The sequence below is a fragment of the Podarcis filfolensis genome (assembly GCF_964270895.1).
Source record: "Podarcis filfolensis genome assembly, chromosome: 5".
Lineage (NCBI taxonomy): Eukaryota > Metazoa > Chordata > Lepidosauria > Squamata > Lacertidae > Podarcis > Podarcis filfolensis.
This window is the reverse complement of record NC_139608.1, coordinates 5,994,885-6,022,392: the sequence shown is the minus strand read 5'-3', so window position 1 is coordinate 6,022,392 and position 27,508 is coordinate 5,994,885. Positions and strand designations below refer to the sequence as shown.

At 44.6% G+C, this 27,508-nt stretch overlaps 1 protein-coding gene and 2 long non-coding RNA genes across 3 annotated transcripts in view; 2 read left to right on the top strand and 1 right to left on the bottom strand.

The window, feature by feature from the left end:
* LOC310762276 overlaps nt 1–27,508 on the top strand; it is a 466,366-nt gene that overhangs the window by 265,294 nt on the left and 173,564 nt on the right. The window lies entirely within an intron of this gene.
* The window catches only part of LOC310762279, a 44,675-nt gene that overhangs the window by 4,544 nt on the left and 12,623 nt on the right, over nt 1–27,508 (top strand). The window contains exon 2 of the long non-coding RNA XR_014547917.1: nt 2,039–2,259. This is a non-coding gene — a long non-coding RNA (uncharacterized lncRNA). The remainder of the gene's footprint in view (nt 1–2,038; nt 2,260–27,508) is intronic.
* On the bottom strand, nt 1,983–21,663 carry LOC310762200 (cytochrome P450 2J2-like). The gene is made up of 9 exons (XM_083612882.1): nt 21,325–21,663; nt 13,820–13,982; nt 12,720–12,869; nt 10,801–10,961; nt 8,358–8,534; nt 5,005–5,146; nt 4,433–4,620; nt 3,468–3,609; nt 1,983–2,435 (listed from the first exon to the last, which is right to left on the bottom strand). The coding sequence occupies exons 1-9, from the start codon at nt 21,553–21,555 to the stop codon at nt 2,239–2,241; spliced, it is 1,551 nt and encodes a 516-aa protein (XP_083469008.1). The 5' UTR covers nt 21,556–21,663; the 3' UTR covers nt 1,983–2,238.

Below are 27,508 nucleotides of genomic sequence, written 5' to 3'. Positions count from 1 at the left end.
TCAGTTATTTAGTTTCTTATCTGATCCATAGGAGCAGGTCAGGTCATCCGTAACATCAACAGCTTTTCCATCAACAGGAAATGAACAAGTTTAAAACCACAGTGGCTATGAGTTGTTTAGGGACATAAATGATTAGAACTGGTGATGTAGCTCTAATTGCACATCAGGCTGTTAGGTGGCCTCCATAGAGATGAGTTCTGGAGATCTTCTAGAGAAGAACACCTGCTTACTCAGGGGGTGGTTAGCAGAGACAAAAGCAGAGTTAAGTTTCAGGAATGGTGTTGGCCTGATGTGGGCAAAAAGAAAACCCCTCTGGGTCTGTTTGCAGCTACAAGCAAGGGAAGGGGAATTCCCTGGTGGGCAGTGATATAAGCTAAAGGAAAATAGTTGCATTTTGCAAGCAGTTTGGCAAGCAGGGGGGGGGGCAAAGCTACCAATGGGTGCAACCAACTTGACAGCCAATAGGAAAGCAGGAGATTGGCTGCTGCACCTATGAGAGAAGCAAGAGATCCTCTTGGAGTGTGTAATGCTGGGAACCTATCCACCGTTGGCTCAGGTTGTACATACCGTAATTTTCGCTCCAAAACACGCACTTTTTTGCTCCTAGAAAGTAAGGGAAAATGCCTGTGCGTGTTATGGAGCGAATGCACGGATCGGAGCCATGGCTGCCATCAGTCAAGCAAAGCGGGAGCCGCTTACACACTCTACGAGGCTCTCGCTTTGCTTGCTTTAAAGCGACCTGGAGCCGGGGAGGAGGGAGGGAAGGAGAGTCATGGCAGCAAAGCCGGCAGCAGCCGCTTACACGGGAGGAGGGACGGAGCTAGCAAAAGTCCGTGCGCTCTCTAAACAGAGCAGTGAGGCTGCAGAGGGATGGCAGGAAAGATAAAATTTAAGCAACCAGCAGCAAAATAAAACCAACCTCGAGCTCTGAGCCAGCGCAGTGAAAACCAGGAAGTAAAAAAAAAGGCTGGGGAGGGCATGAGGGAGAGGGGGAAACTTCGCAAATCCCCCCCCCCCCGCGTCTCAGCTGATCCGCGGGGACGGAGCAGCTTATTTTCAGGCAGGATAGATTTGAGCATTGTCTGGGTCCTAGTGCCCCTACCGCTTTTTTGTGCTCCATTCTATTGCTGCTGGTGGCTGCTTATCATTCAGGCTGCAAGGAGGAGCGCTTTTACACAGCTAATGGCGAATCCCCTGCAATCCAAGTCCTCCTCACTTGCTCAAATCTATTCTGCCTCAAAACAAGGAGCGGAAGGAAAAGGCTGCAAACTGTTAAATGGAAAAAAAACCCAGGCACAGGGCAAATACCTTAAGTATACCTTTAAAGCAACAGTGCTCTTCCCCCCCCCCCGCTCAGCTCGCAGAAAAGCTCCTTCTCCACACACCCCACGCGTGCTCCTTGTCCCTTGAGTTCTTTTCCTTCCCTCCCCACTTAAAACGTGGTTACAAAGCATGGATCCACATGGATCCTCAGGATTTTTGCACTGGGTCACCCCAAATTCACCATCAGATCACATAGCATTTCCATGGCTATAGCCTGCACCAAAAAACACACACGCACCCACTGTTTCATGGGGCCGCAATGGCGCAAAAACGTTACAAAGCATGGATCCACATGGATCCTCAGGATTTTTGCATTGGGCTACCCCAAACTCACTGTCAGATCACATGTCTGTGGCCACAGCATGAACCATAAAAATCATACATCCACTGTTTCGTTTAGAATATTTTTTCCTTGTTTTCCTCCTCTAAAAACTACATGCGTGTTATGGTCAGATGCGTGTTATAGAGCGAAAAATACGGTACATGAAAATAAACCATCTATCATAAAGACACCACAGTTTCTATTGTGCCTTGTTGTCCCAAAAGGGAACACAGACTCTGATAAGTGTGCCTGCAACCCTTGGAATCTTGTAGCGCTCACAGAAATTCGGGTGGCATGTAACAGTTCATCCTTTTTCAAATAATACACTCACAGAACATAGATGTGACCAAATAGTTTATTCAGCTAACCCCTTGCCGTCTCTGAAACACACAGGAGAACTGCAAGAAATCGGTCCCGGATACTTGTGCACAAGCAATGAAGGAGGAACAACGAATATTTGCTAGGCTGGTGGTAACTCATTTATCAACCAGTGGCATCACAGATTGGAGAATCTCAACTGAGCAAGCCAAGAAAAAATGTGAGGATGGCGGGTAATGATTAAAGGAGGAGATTGCAGTAGTTGACCAGCCCCCCTAATTGTTTATGTGGCTGCAGTGGGGAACAGCGCAGAGTTTGTAGGGGCGAGGACGGACCGTCAGCCCTATTATAGGCTTCGTATGGACTCCTCTCACTCCTTTTGGCAGCTGGAACCTGAATGCTCTCAGCAGGCTGGTGAAAAAGATGAAGAGCTCAATCTTTGCCAGTTGCTCCCCTGGACACACCCGAGCACCTGCAGGAAAATAAAAAAAGAGGAAAGCAGGAACTGAATTATCTGCTATTCCACCTATACTCCAGAGTATTTACCCGGGGCACCAATTTGCTTTGACTCTGAGAAAAGAATCTGGGTCTCTGGGCCTCATTCAGTCTATGAAAGCATCCTGCAGCAACTCCTCTTTCTACGATTCCCGAGTCCCCCATGCCTCCCTTTAAACTTTGGGGTGTGGGGATGTCACTGAGAAAGTGGGCTTTATTTCAGGGGCTGCCAAGACCTGGCTCAGCATGAGATCAGGACTAGTTGCTTATTTTATTTCAGTAATGTGTTTATTTAAATCTCCCTTTTAAGTATTGTTATGGGTTTGCGGGAGGGCAGATCTTCCCTAATTCCTGAGTCTAGTAAAAGTTGCTTTAGTTGCTTCCTCAAACTAAAGACCTCTAAGTGGCTTACAAAAGACAATCTAAAGTGTTCATTAAAAATACCAGTAATAGCAAACACGGAAAACAAGGTTCATAATGAAGGCAATATAAAGAATCAAGCCAGTAATTTAAAAAGAATTATACGTACTAAAATTACATGTTTACATATTTAAACTGTATGCTAAAATCTCTATCATTAGCTAGTAGTACTAATAGTAGTATTTAATACTTACCATTGTTTTTATGAATGATACTAGTTATTACTAATAATAATACTTATTATAACTATATTTATTGTGTTGTATCCAATGCTAGTCCTGAGGGCGCATGTGCGCTTCTATTCTGCCATGATGCACCAAAGAAAATGGTGGGAGAGAACTGTATGTTGGAATAGCACCCCAAATTTTGTGGCTCTATTTTCCGTGCTAACAGAGCTGAGAACAGGTTGCTTTCTGGAAACAAATTGAAACGAGCGCTAAACTTCCACTAGATTCTGCTACATCTCCAGAAGTGGCATTTATGTTGTGTGGAAGATCACACAGAATGTGAAAATCATCTGTTAAGAAAACATCAAGAAAATGGAATAAAGTGTTGCCTGAATGCGACAGCTGGGGCTTCTTGCACATACCTGCACCAAATGGCAGAAATGCTTCTCTGTCCACAAACTGCCCGTCCTCGTCCAAAAAATGATTTGGGTTGAACTTTTTAGGTGTTGCCCATTCCTTAGGATCAAAAAGAACAGAGCGGAGATCCGGAGTAATCACAGCCCCCTGCAGGGAAGGAAGACTTGTCTCAGGATGCATCTAAACAGAACATTGCACTTTTGCCCTTCCGTTCCCCCATTTTCCACCCACATCACTCAGTGAGGTCCACCTCCGAGGGCCTTCTAGCAGTTCCCTCACTGCAAGAAGTGAGGTTACAGGGAACCAGGCAGAGGGCCTTCTTGGTGGTGGCACCTGTCCTGTGGCACGCCCTCCCACCAGATGTCAAGCAAATAAACAATTTTTTATTATTATTATTATTATTATTATTATTATTATTATTATTTCCACTAATCTTTACATACAAGCTTCATTCTCCTGGAACTGAAGAATTTCATTTTCTTTCTTTATAAATGATGAATTTTCAGATTTGCATTTCATGAATTTAAAAGTCTTGAGTGCTGATGGAAGGATGCAAATTGTGAAGAAGCTCCGCAGAAGCGATCCTATGCATTTCTGGGGCACTCCCACCAATGTGCCTGCGCAGATGCTGTCTCCCCTGTCATCTCATCCCTCTTCCTCCCAGGAAGCAGGAGCAACTCTGCTGCTGGGAGGCTAGGTGTGCAGCTGCACCTCTCCTCACCAACCGCTCCTGCTGCGGATTACAACTTCCAACAGCCCCTGCCAACATAGATCAATGATGGGGGTCACAGATAATGTGAGTTGTGGTCCACCACATCTGAAGGACACAGCACAAGATGTCCCTGCATGAACTCCCCTCCTTTTTTTTGGAAATGGAAGAAGCTATAGTTACTTTCTTCAGAATTTGCACTACAAGGGAATCTCCCTTCCCCCTGGGCTAAAGAAATGCAACTGTTACAATCGTCTGTACCTTTGGAATGTGAAAACCGTGCAAGTTCACGTCCTTCACGGTTTGCCTTGGAACCCCAAATAACAAAATGTATCTTGAACGCTGGATCTCGTGAATCACAGCATTGGTGTAGGGCAGCTTCTTCCGATCTTGATAGCGGATTGAGTGAGACGAACCGAAAACATCTTCCATCTCCTGGTAGACTTTCTCTGAGGAAAATGGTGGAGAATTAAGCTTTGTTTCGGATGAAGCATCTCAAGTTAAACAAGTTGAGCAATCATTAAGGGGTATTTGTTCCACAGGAAAGTATTCCACCTAGACCTCCTGTGGGGGGGACCTGAATAATGATTTTCAGAAAGGTAGCCTCTTGCAGCAAGATCTGCAGGGATCTTCCAGAGATCTGGAGCATGGTGCTGTCAGTATGCTGGTGACACACAGCTCTGTCTCTCCATTCCATCTGAATCAAGAGAGGCTTTGAAGGTGTTTGCCCGGAAGTAGTAATGGGCTGGATGGGAGCCAACCTGAGAGAAATTCAGGTCCAGGATCAAGAGGTCAAAATGGCGTCTTGCTGGCATTGCACAGTTCCTTCTCACCTTGAATATCTGGATGTGTCGCCATGAGGAGCAGCGCCCATTGCAGAGAGGTAGCAGTTGTCTCTGTTCCAGCGATAAAGAGGTCAAAAATACACTGAGCCAGGTTGTCCTCATTGTAGGTAGAGTAGGGGTCATCCTTGTTCTGTTGTAAGCAATAGTGGAGGTTAGATTCAGTTCACTCACAGGCCCCAGTCAGCTAAACTAAGACCAGTGGATCTTACACCAGTATAAGACCTGGAAAATGGGCCTTCCATATAATATACAAGTATTAATAAAAATTGCAGGCAGCGAAGTGCCTCTTTGAATGAGGGGGTGCCTTTCCTGAGATTATGCCTGCTGTGACACAGATGTGCTAAATCAGAAAAGTATACTTTTTGCATTTACGTACGTAAATTTTATTGATTAATCAACATAAGTGCATACAGTTAATCAACTAAGACTTACCTCCATCAGTTTCCAGATGACCTGCTCCTTGAGCATTCATCCTGATTTGTTTGTGAGGAGGTTAGATGCTGTTGCATCCAAGGAATTGTTACCCCGCTCTTCCAAGTACAATTCCCTGTCACTTTCCGTATCTTAGGGGGGGGGGAGTAGATCATTGTTCAAAACCTCCAACAATCCTCTATAATCGTGCACCCTAAATTTGCTTGTATGCAATTGAATCCCATCCAAAAAAAACAACAATGACAGTCTGGAAGGAAAACCCCATTCTTATTGTGAGAATCTAGTCCAACCCCCTGCAATGAGGGAATCTCAATGAGATCATTTATGGCAGGTGGCCTTCCAGCCTCTGCACACAGGTAAGCTATGGAACTCCATCTCACGGGAGAAAGCAATTGCTACTGTCAGGGAATCAGGAGCAGGAGCACTGGGGAGAGAGGATTGGGAGAGCGAAGGGGAAGAATCCGAGGGCAGCGTAGGGGAGTATGACAGTGGCCCGAGAGATTCCATGAGCTTCTCCAGCGAATCAGAAGATTCCCAGAAGGGGGCGCCGATGGTCAGGGCAAGGGGGGTCCCAGGGGGGACGCACCAGAAACAAGGAGCCAGAGGGGAACCCCAAAGTAGCAGTGGAGGATCGGGACCAGTTTCCCCACCAGAGCGTAGTGGGGGGGAAGAGTCACATGTGTCAGGGGCCGTGTCTCCTCCAGAGAGGGAGTCAGGGCTGACCACGCCTCCAACGGAGGGGAGGTCAGTCGCAGCTAGCCCCCCCGAAGGGGGAAGCAGTGACAGCAGCAGTGAAACGGTCAGGAGGAAAGCTGCTGGCTGGGCGCGCGTGCCAAGTTCAAATGTGCAGGCGCGCGGAACAGCAGGAGACCCGGATGGGGAACCAGCTCCTAAAGCCCGCCGGAGGGAGGGAGAAGGCTCAGGGGAATCAGCGGGAGAAGAGGCTAGAAAGGGCGGAACCCCGGCGGGCAGGCGGACCCAGAGGAGGAAGGAGCAGCGGAGAAGGTGGAGCAAGGCTAGAATCTTAAATTGGTGTCAAGGGGAAGGAGACTCAGACGGAGCATCAGCGGTCTGACACTTGAGACGTAGAGCTGCGCGCTGCGGCTCTGGAAGTGAAACTGAACTTCAATAAAGACTTTTATACTTAACAACGAAGCAGCGTTGGTCCTTTGTGAGCTGGGACCTAGGGTAGCTCTGACAGCTACTAACCTGGATGGCTTTAAAAGAGCACTATGAACAGCTGCTAAGGGACGCGGGTGGCGCTGTGGGTTAAACCACAGAGCCTAGGACTTGCTGATCAGAAGGTCGGCGGTTCGAATCCCCGCGACGGGGTGAACTCCCGTTGCTCGGTCCCTGCTCCTGCCCACCTAGCAGTTCGAAAGCACATCAAAGTGCAAGTAGATAAATAGGTACCGCTCTGGCAGGAAGGTAAACGGTGTTTCCGTGCACTGCTCTGGTTTGCCAGAAGCAGCTTAGTCATGCTGGCCACATGACCCAGAAGCTGTACGCCGGCTCCCTCGGCCAATAAAGCAAGATGAGCGCTGCAACTCCAGAGTCGGTCATGACTGGACCTAACGGTCAGGGGTCCCTTTACCTTTTAATGAATAGCTGCTAGCCAGGATGTCTATGCTGTGCCTCCATGGTTGGAGGCAGCAACGCTTCTGAATCCTAGTTGCTGGAAATCGCAGGAGGGGAGAGTTTCTCTTGTGCTTGAATCCTGCTTGCTAGTTTCCCACAGGCGTCCTGTTGGCCACTGTGAAAGCAGGGTGTTGGACTAGAGAAGCCATTGGCCTGATCCAGCAGCTCTTATTATGTTCCTATACCAGACTTCCTCAAACTCAGCCCTCCAGGTGTTTTTGGCCTACAACTCCCATGATCCCTAGCTAGCAGGAATTGTAGGTCAGAGATGATGATAATTATTATTATTATTATTATTATTATTATTATTATTATTATTAATAATAATAATACCTCGCCCTCCCCAGCCAGAGCCAGGCTCAGGGCGAATAACACCAGTAGAATTACAGTAAAATCATAATAGGGGGGGGGAAACAATTTAAAATACAGGTTAAAATGCAATTTAAAATGCAGCCTCATTTTAAAAGGATCCCATAGATCAAAACTGTAAGGGGATGGAAACATAAGGGTCAGACTGAGTCCAAACCAAAGGCCAGGCGGAACAGCTCTGTCTTGCAGGCCCTGCGAAAAGATGTCAAGTCCCACAGGGCCCTAGTCTCTTGTGACAGAGCGTTCCACCAAGTCAGGGCCAGTACTGAAAAGGCCCTGGCCCTAGTTGAGACCAACCTAACCACCTTGCGACTTGGGACCTCCAAAATGTTCTCATTTGTGGACCTTAAAGTCCTCCGCGGGGCACACCAGGAGAGGCGGTCCCATAGGTACGTGGGTCCTCGGCCACTTAGGGCTTTAAAGGTCAAAACCAGCTCCTTAAACCTGACCCTGTACTCCACCGGGAGTCAGTGCAGTTGGTAAAGCACTGGGTGAATGTGACCCCGCGGCAAGGACCCCATAAGGAGCCTCCCCGCGGCATTCTGCTCCCGCTGGAGTTTCAGGGTCAGCTTCAAGGGAAGCCCCGTGCAGAGCGAGTTACAATAATCAAGCCTGGAGGTGACCGTCGCATGGATCACTGTGGCCAGATCAGGACGAGAAAGGTAAAGTAAGGTAAGGATGATGGGAATTGTAGTCTCAAAATATCTGGAGGGCTGAGGTTGAGGAAGCCTGTCCTAGACTGTCAAGGATATGAAAAGATCTACTTTCCCCAACCATTTCACTGCACGGCGGCTGACTAATAAGGGCAGGGGGGATTCCCAGCTGATGTTATTGTTTGATCGTAACAGAGAATGCAACGATTCATTGAAGAAGAAGCATTCGCCCACAAAGCAGTTCCTTACCCTCTCCATCTGAGTTAGATAGAAATCAATGAAGTCTATTGGCTCGTGCACAGTTTGGTCTTCCTTGTGCTTTGCTATCTCGTTCTTCGCAAATGAAAAGACCATCTCCATGGAGGACAATGCAGTTTTGTGAGGCCCCGGGAGAAATTTCATGACAGACGGGAGAATTTCATAGAGCTACAAGGAAAGAAAAGGCACATCCTATCAGCAACACAACCCACAAGTCAACTCCAACCTCATGCTTTGGCTTGTTCTTGAGGACTAGAAATTTCACCCTGAGTGTCTGAAAGGTGAGATGGAGGAGAAATTCAGTATTGTTCACATTTATAAGTGAACTTTCTGGCCTGAACTTTCTGGAACAATACAGGAACAGAAACAGCCACATTTTGAAATCTGCACTCCTCTGATCTTTATAGTGCAGCTCTCCAGGCAAGCAATGTGTAAAAATGCATATGCTAGGGTAAAGGGCACATAAGAAGCATATATATTAGTGAAAACAGTGTAAAATTTGCTTTGCAAAGATGTATTGGAGCATAAAGAAGAACCTGCTGTATCTGGGATGGTTCGTATGGTACAGCATGACATGCTTAATCTCAGGGTCATGGGATTCAAGCCCCACATTGGGCAAAAGATTCCTGCATTTCAAGGGGTTGGATTACATGATCCCCATTATCCCTTCCAGCTCTACAGTTCTATGAATCCATGATCAGGTTGCATCTAGTCTAGCATCCTGTTCTCACAGTGGCCAACCAATCTGAGCACAAGAGCACAAGAGCTCCTGTGGTTTCTATTTTTTTAAAAAAAAATATATTTTTTATTAACTGGCCAATCACATCAAATTAAATCACATCACATAAATTCCAAATTACAAAGCCAAATTTTTAAATTTTGTTGGGGGAACCCATACTTCAAGATCCAAAGGGGGATTCAGATTATCTTCTTATTACTGCGTTAATGTCCAAATCAGTCCCAATCAGTCCAAACAAAATTCATAATTCTATCCAGTCTTATCTTGGTGTTTCCACATCATATCTTGTTCATATAATTTCTGTTTTTCCTTTACGATCTCTTCTGTTAGTCTCCTTAAGCCGATAAGCAAAATAATAATCCTGTGTGGATTTCCCGTTCCTCCACTAAGTCCAGATGGTTTCCATATATCTCCTTCGTGGATAACATCGCTCTTTCCATCATAAATTTGGCATTTGTCGCTCTTAAGTCCCACCGAGAAGTTGATCCACGATATGTAAACAACTCTATTTCTCTCTTTCTCCTCCCAGACCCAAGAGCTCCAACAATGCCTCCCAAAATGGCGACGGCATTTTTAATTGCGTCATTCCAAAACTCTTAGCTTTCCAACTTCATCTTGAAACATTGCTTTGGTTCGAAAGTTTATCTCCACACAGCCTTAAATCCACAGCTTAAGTCCTTAGTTTCTGACTCATTAGGGGAGGGGATTCTTGTTAAATCACATAAGAAAAAGGAAGGCAGGTTTTTTTCCCCCTCCCCCCTCAGTCATGCCGTATCTTGACGTATCTTCTCATATTTTATTCTTCTCTTGTTATCAGAGATCTCTTCTGTCAGCAGTCTTTACTCCCCTTTTTCCTTGAAGCATGTGCAATTTATCTCGTCCAAATTGTTTCTTTTGAAGATGCCTGCAACTAGCAGCGCGAATCAGGGACGGCGTCCAGGAGTGCCGAAATCCCACAGGAGGGCTTTGTGCCTAGTGCCCCCACCCCCACAAATTCGGGGGTGGTATAGGGCACAGCAGGCAAGGGCCGCCCCCCCCACCATCCTGGGGGGGTTAAGGAGGCTAATTACCCCCATCATAGCCTCCAAATTACCTCGTGTGGGTCGGAGAGATGTTATTGTCAGCCATCTTCCAATGCGCCACCTAGTGGCCCCCCAAGAGCTCCTGTGGTTTCTAGCAACTGGTCTTCAGAGGCATTTGCTGCCTCTGACCATGTCTGTATGGTGAGGCTTCCTTCCAAAATGTCCCTTCGTGGAATCTATTTTATTATGGCATTTGCAAGAGTGTACTGAACCTTTATTTATTTTATTCTGACTGCAATAATGTGCTCCACACAGTTCTTGTCCTTTGCTCCCATGTTGCTTGTCTTGTTTGCAGGTTGCTGCTTTTGAAAACTCAACCAACATATCTTTTTTTAAAAGAGAGAGAGAGAGAGAGAGTATACTGACATATCCCTTGCAGCAGGGGTAGCCCATGTGGTGTTGCCCAGATGATTTGGACTACAGCTCCTATCATTCCTGATCATTGGCCATGCCTGGGACTGATGGGAGTGGTAGTCCACAGCATCTGGAGTTGACATTGCTGGCTATCCCAGTTTGAACTGATGTCTACTGTAGGCAACCACAGTTCACGGGCCTGCCATCTCATGCTCTCCTCCACTCGCCCATCACCAAGCCTAAGCTGCAACCTACTCACGCCATGAAAGAAGCTGCCTCCGAACTGTAAGCTAATCCGAATGGCTTCCATCAGCCTCAGGAATTCTTTATCTTCAACAGAAAATCGGTATCCAAAGGACACGGCGCATATCACGTTGCAGACTGAATTGATGATGTGTAAGGATGGGTCAAATGGCTGCCCTGCAAATGAAATCCTAATGAGATCCAATGCTCATATATACCCGTATTTTTCACTCTATAACACGCACCCGACCATAACACGCACGTAGTTTTTAGAGGAGGAAAATCCGTAGGCATGCCACCCGTAGGCATTCCCTCCATAACACGCACAGACATTTCCCCTTACTTTCTAGGAGGAAAAAAGTGAGTGTTATGGTGCAAAAAATATTGTGTGTGTGTGTGTGTGTGTGTATATATATATATATATATATATATAAACACACACACACATATGTATCTACATATACACACATACATACACACATACACAAACACACTTATTATTCTTTTGCTATGCAAAAGGAGAAATTGTGATTGGTTGACAGCTTTTCAAAATCAGTCTTTCTTGCTCCTTATCTCCATTGTTATTCCAATATATGTTCTTGTTTGTTTGTTTGTTTGTTTCCAAATTGGAATCAATTAGGCATCCATTTTACAGAAGAATGGGACAGAAGAATGAGGCGATAACTGGGTTTAGTGAGCTGGCAGTGTCTGTGGCACAGAGAAGTCCAGAATCAGAGGCAGAAGCTGAAGCAGGAGGGTGGGAAGAAAGAGGCCAAGAGACAGAGATGAGTCAGGCTGGTGAAGAGTCACTGGTGTCTGCCCCTCCCCCCTGCTCTCCCAGAACCAGAAGAGGCATGAAAAGGGCAGAGGAGAGATTGGCTGCATGTAGGCATAGTCTCCGATTGCTTGGGGGAAAACCCTGGAGGGGACTTAGGCAGCAGTGGGAACGCAGGGACCTTCAGTCTCAGGAACTGCTCCATGCAGACAAGATCTGCCGGGGATGGGTGGCTGTGCTCATTAAACCTGACACTCCGTCAAGTCCATGCAGATCATGTTTTTGCTAATAAAGAGCTAACTCCAAATTCTACTGTGTGATTTACTGCCAGTTCACTCCACACACACACACACACACACACTCCAGTGCATTTCTTGCTTTCTCAACAATTTGCTCTTCAGGATCAGGGAACTCTCCTTAATGGTGAGTGATGGAGCACGGCCAGGTTGCAGCAGCAGGGAGAATCTGCAGAATCTGGGGATGAGAGCACCAAGCTCAAGCACAAGTGCCTTTCTGCTCATACAAGTCACTCCTGGATCCAGCCAAAAGTTCATTGTATGCATCACTCTAATTAGTTGCTGTCAACTGCAAATTATTACCAGAGCGTGAGAATATATTGTATAGTGACCCAAGCCCAACCCTGTTCATTAATTTCAACTTCCTTTCATTATAAACTAAATTAACACTCAATTAAACATTTTGAATTTACTGTGCTAATTGCAGCCTTCCCTTGCCATTGTCATTATAAACCATTAAGAAAGTTCCTTAGTTTAAAAAACAGTTTAACACACTTTGCCTATTTAATAAAATCAGGGTGAGACAATTGCACAATTCACAGACAATGTAATGGTCTCAATAAACAGCAAGTCCTGTCACCTCTGCAATCCATCATTTTCCATCAATTATTATTTATTTATTTTTTACACCAGCAGGATGCAAACTAGGCACTGACTCTTTGCACTGCGGCTGCTAAATATTTGTATACCCAAGCAATCCCTACCCAGTTTACAGGATGCCAGTGGGCTCTTCTCTCTCAGCTTCCAAAACTGAACCACTCTTCTGCTGTGAGTCCCAGGAAGTTGCCCCAACCCGCAGATTGTCTCAGGCAGAGGTGGATAACAAACCAGCCTGAGTTAGCCTCATTTTCTTCTATCACATACCCTTTGCACGTGCAAAGATCTCCACAAGCTCAATGGCCTCCTCTTCTATTTGGTGCTCCATGCCTTTCTTCCCCAGCCCCAGCTTCCGCATAGTAACCACGCTGAACCGTCTCTGCTGCTTCCAGGTGTGACCGTTTGAAAGTACGATACCTAAAACCATCACAGACCAGTGAGAAATTATTGCTTACAAAATTCATATAAAAGCTATTACATCAGCAGCCTAGAAAACACCAGTGCAGTCCATGCCTAGGCATTAAAGAACCTAAGAACAGGAAGACTGGTGCAGAATCAATTTTTTTGTTGTGGAGTGTTATATCTCTGATGTGGGACACCAGTAACTTTCAGAAAATGCATATGAGAAACAAGACTTTCATCATCACTCCCTCTATTACCAAACTCAAGCACTGAGTGCCAACAGGATTGGAGCCAAAATGAGGCCAACAGCAGGGAGGTATCAGCATGCCCAGTGGGGTCCTAAGCTTGGCAGAATACCTGGGGCCATCAAGATTCAGAGAAAATTAGCGCATGCGAAAACTACTGTTAAAAGAATTCTTTACATTAGTTTTACTGGTTAGTACTTCTAGCTTCTTCTTTTTTTACACTGCATTACCAGTTCCATTATGGAACTGCGGCTCTTTAATCAATATGTACAGACTGGGAGTGAGTCACTGCCCCAAAACTTTGCAGGTACAAACAACACTGAAAGAAGAGCTTCTTTGTGGCTACTCCAAAAGCATCAAGAGCGCAAACCATCATTGAATGCACAAAGAAAGGATGTTTAGAGGGGCCCAAGCTGCTCCCTTTCCCATCAGTGCATGTCCTGTTACTTCCTGCTGAAATCCTGTAACTTTCCATTCCGCAAATGTTCCGGGCGGAGGGTTGTCCAGCTTTGATTGGATAATGCAGTAACACTGGGAAAGCAGAACAACTAATAAAGCGGTGTGGATTGTCCAATATAAATCCACCACTATTCTTGCATCAATGACATGTTGCAGAAGATGACGCCCATGGGGAAAAGGTACGTCCCATATGGAAGGGTCCTTTGTTGCCTTCACTGGAGAAAAGGCTAGTGAAACCTCCTACTCAAACCAAGAACTTACCCCTATTTTTGGCTGCACTTTTAAGGAAAGGAGTTTCTGGGCGGTCAGCAAAATCATCCGAATGGTTAATTAGGCCTTCCTTGACTGCTTTGTAGCCGGACAGTATGACTGCAGGTATAGGCCCAATCCATACAGTGCAAATGTTCCCATATTGCTTTGCCAACTGCCATTCAGATAAAAAAAGGAGAGAGAAGAGATTAGTTATATTCAGGTTATTTTGGAAGCTTCAAGTACTGGCTCGTAGGGGCATTTTGATTTGAATCATCCCTCAGGAAACATTGGAGCCGTAAGGTGTGTGAGAGAGATGAATGCTGCAGCCCAGGGCATGTGGGAGTCATAAAGCCATGGCAGAGGCTTGTAAGTGCCGCCTGGTGCCTTGCTGACCTCGGTGACCGGCATGTCTGTGCCTTGCAGTGTATTGAGTGTATTGACCTTATATGGAGTTGTGTTCCCTCTGGGCAGTAATTACTATGGGATGATTGATTAGAAGCTTTGCTTGCTCCCGGAGTCCACACGCTTCCCCTGCGGTGCTCTGCTCCAAAGGGCTCCTCACAGCTTCAGCAGAGTGCATACGCAGCGTAGAAACAGAAGCTGTTGCCGTGTGTGCGTAATAAATCAGGCTGGACGCACGGTGTCCTCCTTATCTTACAAATAGCTTTATTCTCGTAGCAGAAACAACAGATCATAACTCTCCTGGTGACACAGCACTCATTTCTGCTCCTCTCCCGCAACGGAGCAACACACACTCTGAGAGACAGAGTTGAACACTCCCCTCAGTATTCTAAACCACGCCTCAGAATGTGAGACGTCACTCAGAACTTCTTAACCCTATAAGTTCTGACTCTCTCCATAATTACCTTATATGGTGATGGGTGTTGTAAAGCCATGATCGGGCGATGTAACGTGAGACATTGGCAGACGGCCATGCAGGCGGTTAGACAAAGGATAATAAAATTACCGGAGAGGAGAGAAGTTCAAATGAGCTGCCCTCCACCCTGAAAATACTGCTGTCTCTCTGTGTCTTTTTTCTATGCTGTGCACAACTTTTTGATGGCTGGTTTCCATCAAGGGAAGTCTTAGAACTTATAATGTAAGGCCACCCAGCTGGATGTTACTGGGAATGGACAGAACATGATCTACTATGCTGGCTGCAGGTTGTGTTTCTTTTGAATCTTTTGTGGTTTCAGTTTTGCAGTGTAAGCCGTCTGGGCTGGGCAAGTGTCACTCGCAATTCAGGGCTCTAGCCAGTCAGCCAGGACCACTATCAGGGCGCTTCATAACATTCCACCTCCTAACTGGTTGTCCACCTCCTCCCACCAGCAGGCTGTGTCCCAAAAAAACTTCGCAGCCCTCAATGTGACATTTTGGGGTGTGTCCTCCACACAGCCTAATGCATTTTCTAAAGGGTTTTTTGTGCACTTCTGCAAACCCTAGGATTTTCTTGAGCCACAGAACCACTGTCCAGTTCATGGGTGGTGCCATTTTTGGATATATAAGAAACCATACTTGGGGGGGGGGATGTGCTGCAGTGTTAGCTGAAGCTTTTGAAGCAATAATAATAATAATAATAATAATAATAATAATAATAATAATAATAATAATTTATTATTTATTATTTATACCCTGCCCATCTGGCTGAGTTTCCCCAGCCACTCTGGGCAGCTTCCAACCGAATATTAAAAACAATACAGCATCAGACATTAAAAACTTCCCTAAACAGGGCCACCTTCAGTTGTCTTCTGAAAAGTAAAATAGTTGTTTACTGCCTTGACATCTGGTGGGAGGGCGTTCCACAGGGTGGGTGCCACTACCGAGAAGGCCCTCTGCCTGGTTCCCTGTAACCTCACTTCTCACAGTGAGGGAACCGCCAGAAGGCCCTCGGCGCTGGACCTCAGTGTCCAGGCTGGATGATGGGGGTGGAGACGCGCCTTCAGGGATACAGGGCTGTTTAGGGCTTTAAAGGTCAGCACCAACACTCGGAATGCGCTCGGAAACGTACTGGGAGCCACTGAAGATCTTTCAGGACCGGTGTTATATGGTGTCAGCAGCCACTGCCTGTCACCAGTCTAGCTGCAGTCTCACGTAAAGCACATTGTGTGGGAGTCATAAAGCCATGGCAGAGGCTTGTAAATACTACAGGGTGCCCCCTGACCTCGGCTGACCAGCACTCTGAGCTTTACAATGTATTGGAATGTATTGACCTTAAATGGAGTTGTGTTTCCTCTCGGCAGTGATGACCCTATATGGTGATGTGTGTAATAAAAGCTTTGACCGGATGAGGTAACGTGAGACATTGGCAAACGGCCATGCGGCTGGAGAGAACAAAGGAGAATAAATCGGAAAAGGGCAGAGAAAGGAGCTGCCCTTACCATCATGAAAATATAGCTGGCTTTCTCTGTGTCATTTTTCTATGCTAATCACCATCTCATGACGGCTGGATTTCCGTCAAGTGGTGCCCCGTGTGAGGCTAACTTAAAAGAAGAGGCTAACTAAAGAAGACAGTGTGAGGCTGACTTCAAAGGAAACCGTGTGAGGCTTCTTGATCATCGACTCACTACGCCTGGCAAGGGTTACACAGCGCTGAATCATCTTCGGATCCCGGTGAGTCGATCCCTTTTATATTGATTTTAGAAAAATGGGCAGCTCTCTGTCTATTCCCCAACAGAAATTTTTAAAAGACTTAAAATTTCTCCTCTCCTCCAACAAATTGGAAGTTCCTGAGGGTGATTTGATACAGCTCATTCTGGCCATCGATGAGCATTGCCCCTGGTTTCCTGCAGATGGGACTTGGGAATTAAAACATTGGGATAAGATTGGAACACATTTTCATGGACACCCCAGCATTGGTGTTCGGATTCTAAATGCATGGTGCAAGGTTCGTTACGCCATGGGCTCTTTAACTCCAAAAAATATCTCCATGGCTGTATTGCCAACATCACCCCCGGCTTCTTTAGTCCAGCCTGCTGTGATGCCGCCTGTTCCAGCACTCGCCTTGCCAGCACCCCCAGACCCCAAGCCTCCGGACTACAGTTCCTCACCAGAGGACCCAATCCTGCAAAAATAGCATGGTTTGGCTGGCAATGATCCTACTCTCTCATCGACAGAACCAGCCACCCCTTTTCAACGTGCAGTACTTGCCTGTTCCTTAATTCAGGATACTGTGGCATTTCCCGTCATTGTGCCCCCTGCTGGTGCTCCAGCAGGAACTCAAGCCCAGCACCAACCGTTTGACTTTAAAATCTTGAAAGAGCTGCAATTGTCAGTAAGGACAAATGGACTTCAAGCCCCATTTACACAGGCTCTTTTGGAAGCCACATTAGCCCAGCTTTTGGTTCCAGATGACATCAAGCTTTTGGCACGTACAGTGTTACCCCCATCAGCAGGTGTATTGTTTGCCCATGAATGGGAAACTGCCTGCCGTGTTTATGCCCCGGCTTTGTTACAACAAATCAGAGGGAATAATCCACATATTACCCTCGCAGACGTCCTAGACGCCATGATGGGGCATGGTCCCTTTCTTCAGGCTTCAGTACAAGCCACACTGCTGCAAATCTTATTGAGGGACACCGCTCTTGCTGCTAAACAAGTAATGAGAAAAATCCCAGAGCCCACCAGTGTTCAGTCTAGATGGGGGTCGATCAGGCAAGAGGCAAGAGAATCATATTCCTCCTTCATGGACAGGCTGCTTACAGCAGTGAGTTGCCAAATTGAAAATCCTGAAGCCAAAGAAATAATTATCAAACAAGTGGCCTTTGAAAATGCCAGCGAGGATTGTAAACTTGCATTGCTCCCGATAATACACAATCCTACCACAGACACAGCAGCTATGCTTTGCATTTGTCAGTCTGTTGGTACAGCCACTCATAAAGCACATTTATTGGCGGCAGTGTTAAATAAAAACCAGCCTGTAGCCACCGATAAAACATGTTTCCAGTGTGGCAAACCAGGACACTTTAAGGCGCAATGTAGGACACTTTAAGGCGCACTTTAAGATGCAACAGCCTAGGCGTCCTTCTACCAAATGTCCAATCTGCAAAAAAGGCTTTCATTGGGCCAATCAATGCAGATTGCTTCCTCAAAACCAACAGCAGGGTCAGTACACTGCCCGAAATCAGCAAGGACAACAGCAGGGAAACTGGCAGCCAGGCCCTTCCCGGGCCCAGATAAATCAATAGGGGACCCCCCGGAGTCCAGGGAAACAGCACCACAGCTTCGCCTAACTCAGGACGTGGAATTCCATTTGCCTTTCTGCCCTTTAAAGACTCATGTCCTCACTGAAGCAGGGTTAGACAACCATGCCACTTGTCTGGTATTGCCCTTATTATCTGCACAAACAGCAGGAATTCATGCGGTACCGATGCTAACACACGGACCATATGTGAATTTCCCTGAGATCACGCTATATGCGGATCGTCCATGCAGAATACAGTCAAATACTTCAGTGGCGAAGATTATCATTTTCCCCCATCCGAACAACTACCCCTAATTGCAGCAGCCATGAGCATTACAGCCTCACGCCCTTCTGTGTCTCTGACAGTGGGAGGTCGACGCATTGAGGGAGTTCTGGGCACAGGGGCGGATGTAACAGTCGTGGCAAAATCTGCTTGGCCATCCAGTTGGCCCACCTGTCCAGCCACACAAGTTATTGGTGTAGGAGGTGAATCACAGGCACGGCGCAGTCTCCACTCAATACTCATCCAAAGCGATAGCGGGGTTCAGATCACCCTCTATCCGTTAATAATGGACATTCCAATCTCCTTATGGGGGCGCGATATTTTGTCTATTGCAGACACCAAATTGGAGTCAAATTTATTCTAAGGGCCACCCCTGCACTTCCATGCACTGCACTGCCGTTACGATGGATCACCACTACCCCATTATGGGTAGAACAGTGGCCTTTACCAAAAGAAAAACTAGCAGCGGCGGCCCAGCTCATTTCTGAACAATTGACCCTTGGCCACATTGAACCGTCCTCATCTCCCTGGAACTCCCCAATTTTCATTATTAAGAAAAAAATCAGGCAAATGGCGTCTTTTGCAGGATATGAGGAAAATTAATAACCAAATACAGCCAATGGGAACTTTACAACCTGGCATGCCAAATCCAAATATGCTCCCACGAGAATATCAGTTGGCTGTGATTGATTTAAAGGACTGATTTTTTTCTATCCCACTGGCTCCTGCAGACAGGGAACGGTTTGCTTTTACATTGCCAGTATATAACAATTCGCAGCCCACCCAGCGATATCAGTGGGTTGTCCTGCCTCAGAGCATGCGGAACTCCCCTACACTTTGTCAACATTTTGTGGATGAAGCATTGAAACCTTTCCGCATGCGCCACCTAGAGGTGCTGCACACGAACTGCATCTGGCAGTGTTTGCCTTCCTCACCATTTGCCTTGCCATCCTTTGCTGCACCGTTATACAAGGAAGAGAAGCAGACGACCCAGTCCAGTGGAAACCACCATATTTCACCTTATCAGCTGGCAAGCCGCTGTCATCAGAATCCTACTCTGGCTGGCAGCATCCACGGCTCAGCCACTCTCGAACTATAAGAACAGTGTTGTTGAATAAGATTTTAAGGGGAGAAAATTATCATAACATATGGAGGGATAATATTTTTGTACAAGATATGATTATGTTTGCCAGTTTATTGCATGCTTCTAAATGTTGGTTGTGTAAGCCTGCCCCCATTTTTTTTCAAATTAAAGAGGGAAAAGAATCATGGGGCATATATCCAAACTGTCAATATACATTGAATTTCACTTTTAATAGCTCTTGTTCTCTTACAGGAACATACAGTGACCAATCTCAGTGCTATAGGAGTGACACCAGTGCATGGCTAATAAACTAGAAAGGAAGCCTACCATGCAGCTTGGAATCAGAATTCTTATATTCTTGGCTTCCGGATGGAAGTTGGCTTCGACATTTATTGATTTTAGTGATCCTTATAGTAGTTATTTGCGTTATTTTGTGTTGCTGTATACAATGTATTCCTTCTTTAATCTCTGTATGTACTGCATGGGTCTCCAGTCCGTGGCCCGCTTCCGGTCTCACAAGAGTCGCTTATCGCACTCGATATAACCGTATTGGTAATGACATATATGACTCTGATTAATAAAATAAAGAAAGAGGGCATGTAGGAGTCATAAAGCCATGGCAGAGGCTTGTAAATACTGCAGGGTGCCCCCTGACCTCGGCTGACCAGCACTCTGAGCTTTACAATGTATTGGAATGTATTGACCTTAAATGGAGTTGTGTTTCCTCTGGGCAGTGATGACCCTATAGGGTGATGTGTGTAATAAAAGCTTTGACCGGATGAGGTAACGTGAGACATTGGCAAACGGCCATGCAGCTGGAGAGAACAAAGGAGAATAAATCGGGAAAGGGCAGAGAAAGGAGCTGCCCTTACCATCATGAAAATATAGCTGGCTTTCTCTGTGTCATTTTTCTATGCTAATCACCATCTCATGACGGCTGGATTTCCGTCAAGATTGTGGCTGTCACTCCTTGAGGACAGAACACTATAGATCTCTGCCTTGAGACAGTAGCTTTCTAAGAAGGTGACATATCAAATTAAGATGATAAAAGGTATTTCTGCAGTTAGCACATGGCCTTAAATAACTTTTTTGCACCTGCTCAGACAGGCTTCCCTTCAACCACAAGAATCTCACCTACTCCCAAAGAGTCAGGTCTCTCTCTCAAAGGCAAAAGGTTGATGATCTGCTATTTGTTCCGCTGAGGTCTCTTTATTTGTTTCCACATCCATCGATGGGTAGAATATCACAAACTTTTATATGAGATAATGAATATGGCCATTCACCCAGTTATTTCACAATCGGTTAATTTTTATTAAAAAAGAAAGATAATTTTCATTGGCAATGTGACCAAGCAGAAGAGAATTCTTGACTAATTGGCTGGAATTACTGGAAAAAACCCTGAAAAACTAATTGGATTGAGAACTGTGTAACTAAATTTCTGATAGGATACACACTAACCTTTAATATGATCAGTAGTTTTGTTGGAGAGATGACCAAAAATATATTGTTTCAAGGATTTCTTCTGCACATAAATTCTTAAAAGGCCCATAGATCAAGTGTTCCCAGATATAATCCATGGCCACCAAGAGTCCACAAGCTGCATTAATATGCTCCACAGCATGTCTGTGGATTTGAATATTCATTTTGATTTCTTATTGTATTTGTATTCCTTCTTTTATTTCTTACACTGTGCATTTTTTGCATTACAATTTTAATCTTATGGAATTACATTAAAATTCAATATGTAAGAAATAAAAGAAGCAACAACAAGAAAAACAATTTAAACAATGCAGCACCTAACACAGCACATTGCAATTGCCACAGCAGGCAGAAAAATCTGCCAAGACGCTCAAGCCCTAGATTTCACAGGTGAATCATTATCCACAGTTCTCAAATAAAGGAAATAAATTGCAATGCCTTTTCGCTCTTCCTGTTTTTCAGCTGAAGAAGTATTTTGAAAGAAGTACCTTCATTAATGTATCCAGGGAGAGCATGACCCCAAACCGCCACATGCCTCCGACGATGGGAAGTCGAAGGGGTCCAGGAGGGTAGCGCTTGCGGGACCAGGGCAGTTTCATCAAGCGCAGAATCTTACGCGGAACCAGAGTAATCAGAGATTCTGATGCTCGCCCCATGGTCCGGTCTTCCTTTATTCCAGGCAGAGCCGGGTGAGAGGAATCCCCTTTTTCTGAGGGCATTTTGCGTTCATCAGAGATATCGCCACCTCTCTCATTTTCCTGGCCGGCACCTATTTATGTACTCCACTTTTTAAAGACAAAGTGGACTCATCTGACTCTCTAACTAACTAGCATTTATTATAATTATCCATTTATAGCACACCCTCATGACTGTAACTGTTAGCAAGATGGCTAATTGTTTTATCCCCATTATATTATAGTCTGGGTTTCCATTGCAGTGAATCAAAATGTTTCTGTCCTGTGACAGCCTTTGGGTCTTGGTTTTGTTTTCTAGTGATTCTTGCTAGCCTCCTTTCCTCTACTGTTCTGTTACAGATTCTGTTACAGCAATAGTTATTTTTATAGTATTTGTTCATTTTATACGAATTTTGTTTTTGCGCCTCTTCTTGTAAACAGAAAACTGAGATATCAGGCTTGTATTTAACTAACTCTTAAGTGGGGTGAGCTGCTTGTCCCATATTAAACTAGGTCTTGCATTTTTTGTTATTATTATTATTGTTGTTTCTGCAACATTTATTAGATTAATTTCAATATAAAGAACCAAAACAATTCCTGGGGGTTTTCTCCTCCTGTCTACTTCCCTGTCTCCAATAGTTCTATGGCTCAGGCAAGTTTATCCCAGCATAAACATGCTGTCCCAAAGATGAGCAAATTATCTATTTCATTTTCTCATTTTTCCATTCTTCAGTTCAGTCCCCCAGATTTCTGCCTCTGTTCTTTCTTGAAAAAAATTAAATCCTCATGAAAATTCACCAGCACTTTCCTGCAAATTTCTCCCACACCTTTGTAATTTTGCATGCAATTTTGCACACGCTGTTAGTTAGTTAGTTACTTTGACTAACATATGCATGCTTATGCATGCTTCACCCTAGCATATGCATCTTTCGGAAACATCCTCATCCCTTATCGCAACATATATATCGTTTGACATGTATCCAGTTTTGCCATTTGATTAACCGAGGAAAGGGACCCTATGAATTTCCTGTTTCGGAAGTGCCTCGGGTCACATGCAGCATTTGCTAATTTTGGAATTGCTGGTATATATCCAAACACTGAGTTACGACTAAGTATTTGCCTGAGTTTTCTTCCAACTCTGAGCCACCTACAGTTTTGCTGCAAGTAACAGACTAACGATATTATCTTTATAGCTAAACTGTCTTACCTGTTTCCATCCACTGTTGAGCAATACGAAACAGGGGTTCAGCAGCATGTCATGATCCTTTAAGTGCTGTGTTGTTATTTCATTTTGCAGGCTACCTTCCTATTTTTGCATGCTTCCTATTTCCTTCCTATTTCCAAAACTTTTTAATGTTTTCATTTCAATGTTTTTGTTTTATTTTAATGTTTTCATTTTGCAGGCTACCTTCCTATTTCCAAAACTTTTTAATGGGGCCATAAGAGCCCTGCTGGCAGAACCATACCTAGGGGTTGGCCAGGTGGGCATTTGGGCGCTCACTCCAACTTGCTTGTCTCATGCACAACTAAACATGGTAGGTACTTAGGAAGTTGAGGCCACCCTCCCCTTCATAGCTGGCTGATTGATGCTCCAGGATAGCCAATAGTGGAGCAGCAGCCTTTTCAAAGGGCAGAGAGAAAAAGAGCAGGGTCCCACCACTGAGTTTGAGTAATGAGTGTGTTTTGTTTTGTTTTGTTTTGTTTTGTTTTGTTTTGTTTTGTTTTGTTTTGTTTGTAAGATGAAACACGTGGCCAGGCATTTGGGGAAGGGGGCTTTCTTTGTTTTGGTCCACTGCCTTTTATTTTTTTACTTAATTAATTAATTAAGTTATGTACCATGCTATACCCGGAGGTCTAAGAGCGGTTCATAGAACAACATCAAAGTATAAAACCACAAAACCAATAACCCTGCCCCCCCAAAAAAATAAAACCACATTTTAAAAGGACATAAGATGATAATCAAATCAACCAGAGGCCTGGTTAAAAAGGAATGTTTTTGCTTGGTGCCTAAAGGTGTATAATGAAGGCATCAGGCGAACTTCTGTTATTAGCATTTTGTCCCAGAAGCAGCAGCTCTGGTGCCTGTGAATACGAGGTGTCCTCTATTAATCCTGCCAATTAATAGTTTTGGGAAAGATGCTCTCCCCCCCCCCTTGTCACACACAGAACTAAATGCATATTTTATGATGGCACATGCCACCTACAATTGTTAGAATTGGTTGTGTTTTTTAAAAAAATAAAATTAGTATTTTTTCCCCCAGCACTTCTTATATCCCTCTATTGCAGACCAGCCTTGTTACCCCTTATATTACAAAGGCAGGGGGAGGAAGCAGAGACTGGCAGAATCACCAGGACTTCGTGACTTTCTTCTAGGCAAAGGCTGAAACTACAAATGGTGACCTGCTCAGGGAAGCCATTCTAGTCTGTTTAAAGAGGCAATACTGGGTTGGCCCAAGACTCTGGGGATTATATCTCTAGGAGAAGACTAGGGGGTCTCCAAACAAACTTGGATTCTTTGAGGGACTCCGTGACTGTTAAAGTGGTATAAGAGTGCTTTAAATGATGCTTTAATTAAGATTCCTGCGTTGCAGGGGGTTGGACTAGATGACCCCCAGGGTCCCTTCCAGTGGCGTAGCGTGGGGGGTGCAGGGGGGGCCGGCCGCACCGGGCGCAACATCTGGGGTTAGGGCAAATCCACGGGTTAGGGGGCGCAAATCCACGGGTTAGGGGGCGCAAATTACTTGCCTTGCCCCGGGTGCTGACAACCCACGCTACGCCACTGGTCCCTTCCAACTCTACAATTCTGTGGTTCTATGAATGCTATAGATAACAAATGGCTTTTTTAAAAAAGCCTCAAATCTGTGACAAGAAAAGATGTAACCCTAGTTGTTGGATGAACTTGTCTGACTATGATGCATGTCTGTGTGTGTGTGTGTGTGTGTGTGTGTGTGCGTGTGTGTGTGAATGAATTAGCATTAGCAGCTATATGGAAAGGGATGTTGGAGGCAAAGCTCTGTTAGGGAGAGAAACAGAAGTTGCTGCTATCTCCAGCTCTTTCTTTCTTTGGCCGGATTTCTACATTTACCATCCTTCTGATAGGCAGAAATTCAGCAGGTGGCGAGGATGTGAGTCATTGCAATTAATGTGCATTGCTAGCTTAGTTCCATAAATTTCATTGGGTCTACTCTATGAGCAGGGTGCTGTGGGTTAAACCACAGAGCCTAGGACTTGCCGATCAGAAGGTCGGCGGATCGAATCCCCATCACGGGGTGAGCTCTCGTTGCTGTGTCCCTGCTCCTGCCAACCTAGCAGTTTGAAAGCACAACAAAGTGCAAGTAGATAAATAGGTACCACTCTGGCAGGAAGGTAAACGGCGTTTCCATGCACTGCTCTGGTTCACCAGAAGCGGCTTAGTCATGCTGGCAACATGACCCAGAAGCTGTATGCTGGCTCCCTTGGCCAATAAAGCGAGATGAGCGTCGCAACCCCAGAGTCAGTCACGACTGGACCTAGTGGTCAGGGGTCCCTTTACCTTTACTTTACTCTATGAGTATGACCAGCATTGGAATTGCTTTGGATTGCTTTGAAGTCATTTCATTCTGCACCAGTTAAAGTGATTTTAAGCCCTCCCCCCCCCCATTTCACCACCACGCCTGGACTTCTCCCATATTTTGCCCGACCAAAGGTGTCGACCCTACTTGCATCAGATTTCTGGACAGGTTTTTTAGCCTGCTAAGAGGCTTCAAATGTCAAATGGAAATGCGGGCTTATGAGAGGCTTCTTGATTCAACAAAATAATTACAGGAAAAAGCTGAGAGAAAAGAAAAAAGAAGAGATCTTGGCTCAATTAGAAGAGTGTGAAAGGAAATTAATTATAAAACCTAAAGATGAACAGACTAAACAAGTAATGAAAATGCTACAAACACAATTTTGCAATATTGGTAAATCAGGAAGTGGAATGGAAAATTAAATACATGAAGCAGAGATTTTTTGAATCGGCTGATAAAGTAGGGAAACTTCTCACTTGGCAATTAAGAAAAAGACAAAAGCAGAATGTGATAAGTAAAATTAAAGTTGGAGAACATCAACTAGAAGATCAGAGAGAAATAAAGAAGGCCTTACAGGAATCTTATAAAGACTTATATAAGAAAGAGAATAAGGAAGTAAGTAAAATAGAAAAATATCGAGAAGATTATAAAGGGAAACAAATAACAGTGAAAGAAAGAGAACAATTAAATAAACCAATAACAACAGAAGAGTTACAAAATGTGATAAAAAAGATGAAAATAGGCAAAGCTCCGAGTCTGGATGGCCTTTCTACTAAATACTACAAAATTCTTGAACAATTAACTCCGGTACTCTATAAGGTCATGAATAATATTTTACAAGGAGGGAATACACCAAACACATGGAAGGAAGCATATATAACTTTAATCCCTAAACAAGATACAGATAGACTAAACATTAAGAATTACAGGCCAATTTCATTGTTAAATAACGACTATAAGATTTTCCCGCAACTCCCACCGAGCTCCCAAGGCTTGCGGATATCTGCCCGAAGCCCAGGGCATGCTGTGCAGCGCTCCCTGGGCTTCGGGCTGCAGGCTGCTATCCGCAAGCCTTCGGAGCGCGGCAGGCACTCCTGCCGCGCTCCGAAGGCTTGCAGATAGCTTCCTGAAGCCTGGAGAGCGAGAGGGGTCAGTGCGCACTGACCCCTCTCGCTCTCCAGGTTTCAGCAAAAGCCTGCATTCGCTCCATAGGACACACATACATTTCCTCTTCATTTTTGGAGGGGAAAAAGTGTGTCCTATAGAGCGAAAAATACGGTATATTATGAGGCATCTTGTTTGTGCTGGATAAAAGAAGGGATAATTTTAAAAAACACGGACTTGCTGGATCTAGAAGGATATAATAATAGATACGGATGGCACTCCTATCTGTGGCAAAACAAGGTGAAAATACATAAGGTTTTACCAATCATATTTTCAGGGGCGCCCTATATGATGTATGGGACAAGAACAAAACCCTGTTAGAAAGAACCACACCCTGGTGGCTATCTCCGACAGATATGTTAATAACAAAAAAATTAAATATGGAGGGAAAGAGAATAACTTATGAAGATATATTAGTGAAAACAGAGTATGGGTGGAGAATTAAACCATATGAGGAAATAAAAGATGGGCTTACAGGATGGTTACAATATCATCAGGTTAATGGTTTATTAAAAGAAGGTAAAACACTAAGGACACTAAGGATGAGATGGTCAAAGAAGTTATGATAAAGTGGGCAGTTGATTTTGGCTACAACATCGATTATGACAAATGGGTCAAATTATGGAATGAAGGGGTGAAATTTACAGCATGCTCCACCTTAAGAGAAAATTTAGGGGAAATGATGTACTGGTGGTATATTACCCTGGACAAATTGGCCAAAATGTATAAATTGAACAATAGAGCCTGTTGGAAATGCAAATTAAAAGATGGGGATCTCTACCACATGTGGTTGGAGTGCGAAAAGATGAAAAAGTTTTGGGACTTAATATATAATGAATTGAAAAAACTTTTTAAGTATACATTTCCAAAAAAACCTGAAATCTTTTTATTAGGGATAATAGGGAAGGAAGTAAAAAAAGATCATAAATTACTTCAATATGCTACTGCAGCAGCTAGAATACTTGTGGCCCAAAAATGGAAATTACAGGAGACCCCAACATTAATAGAATGGCAAACCAAATTTTTTGAATATACAGAATTAGCTAAAATGGCATACAGAATTCAAGACCAAAAAGAGACAAAGTTCGAAGAAGAATGGGGTAAATTTGTGTATATAAGATCTAACTGTAGAAGCTTAAAAACTATGGCAGGGTTAACATAAATCCTGTGATGTGTATAGAATATGAATAAGAAACTACAAGAGAAGACATATATTAAGAAAACCAAAACAGGGAAGGAAGTAAGTCGGGGTGTGAATATACGCAGTGTAAATAAGATGACACAAA

Excerpts from the sequence above, each read along its gene's own strand:
- LOC310762200 (XM_083612882.1), bottom strand. The coding sequence starts at position 21,555 with ATGCCCTCAGAAAAAGGGGATTCCTCTCACCCGGCTCTGCCTGGAATA. Across the intron at positions 12,870-13,819 it reads AAGTGCAGCCAAAAATAGGG|GTATCGTACTTTCAAACGGT; the intron begins GTAAGTTCTTGG and ends TGATGGTTTTAG. Across the intron at positions 5,147-8,357 it reads ATCTAACTCAGATGGAGAGG|AACAAGGATGACCCCTACTC; the intron begins GTAAGGAACTGC and ends TGCTTACAACAG.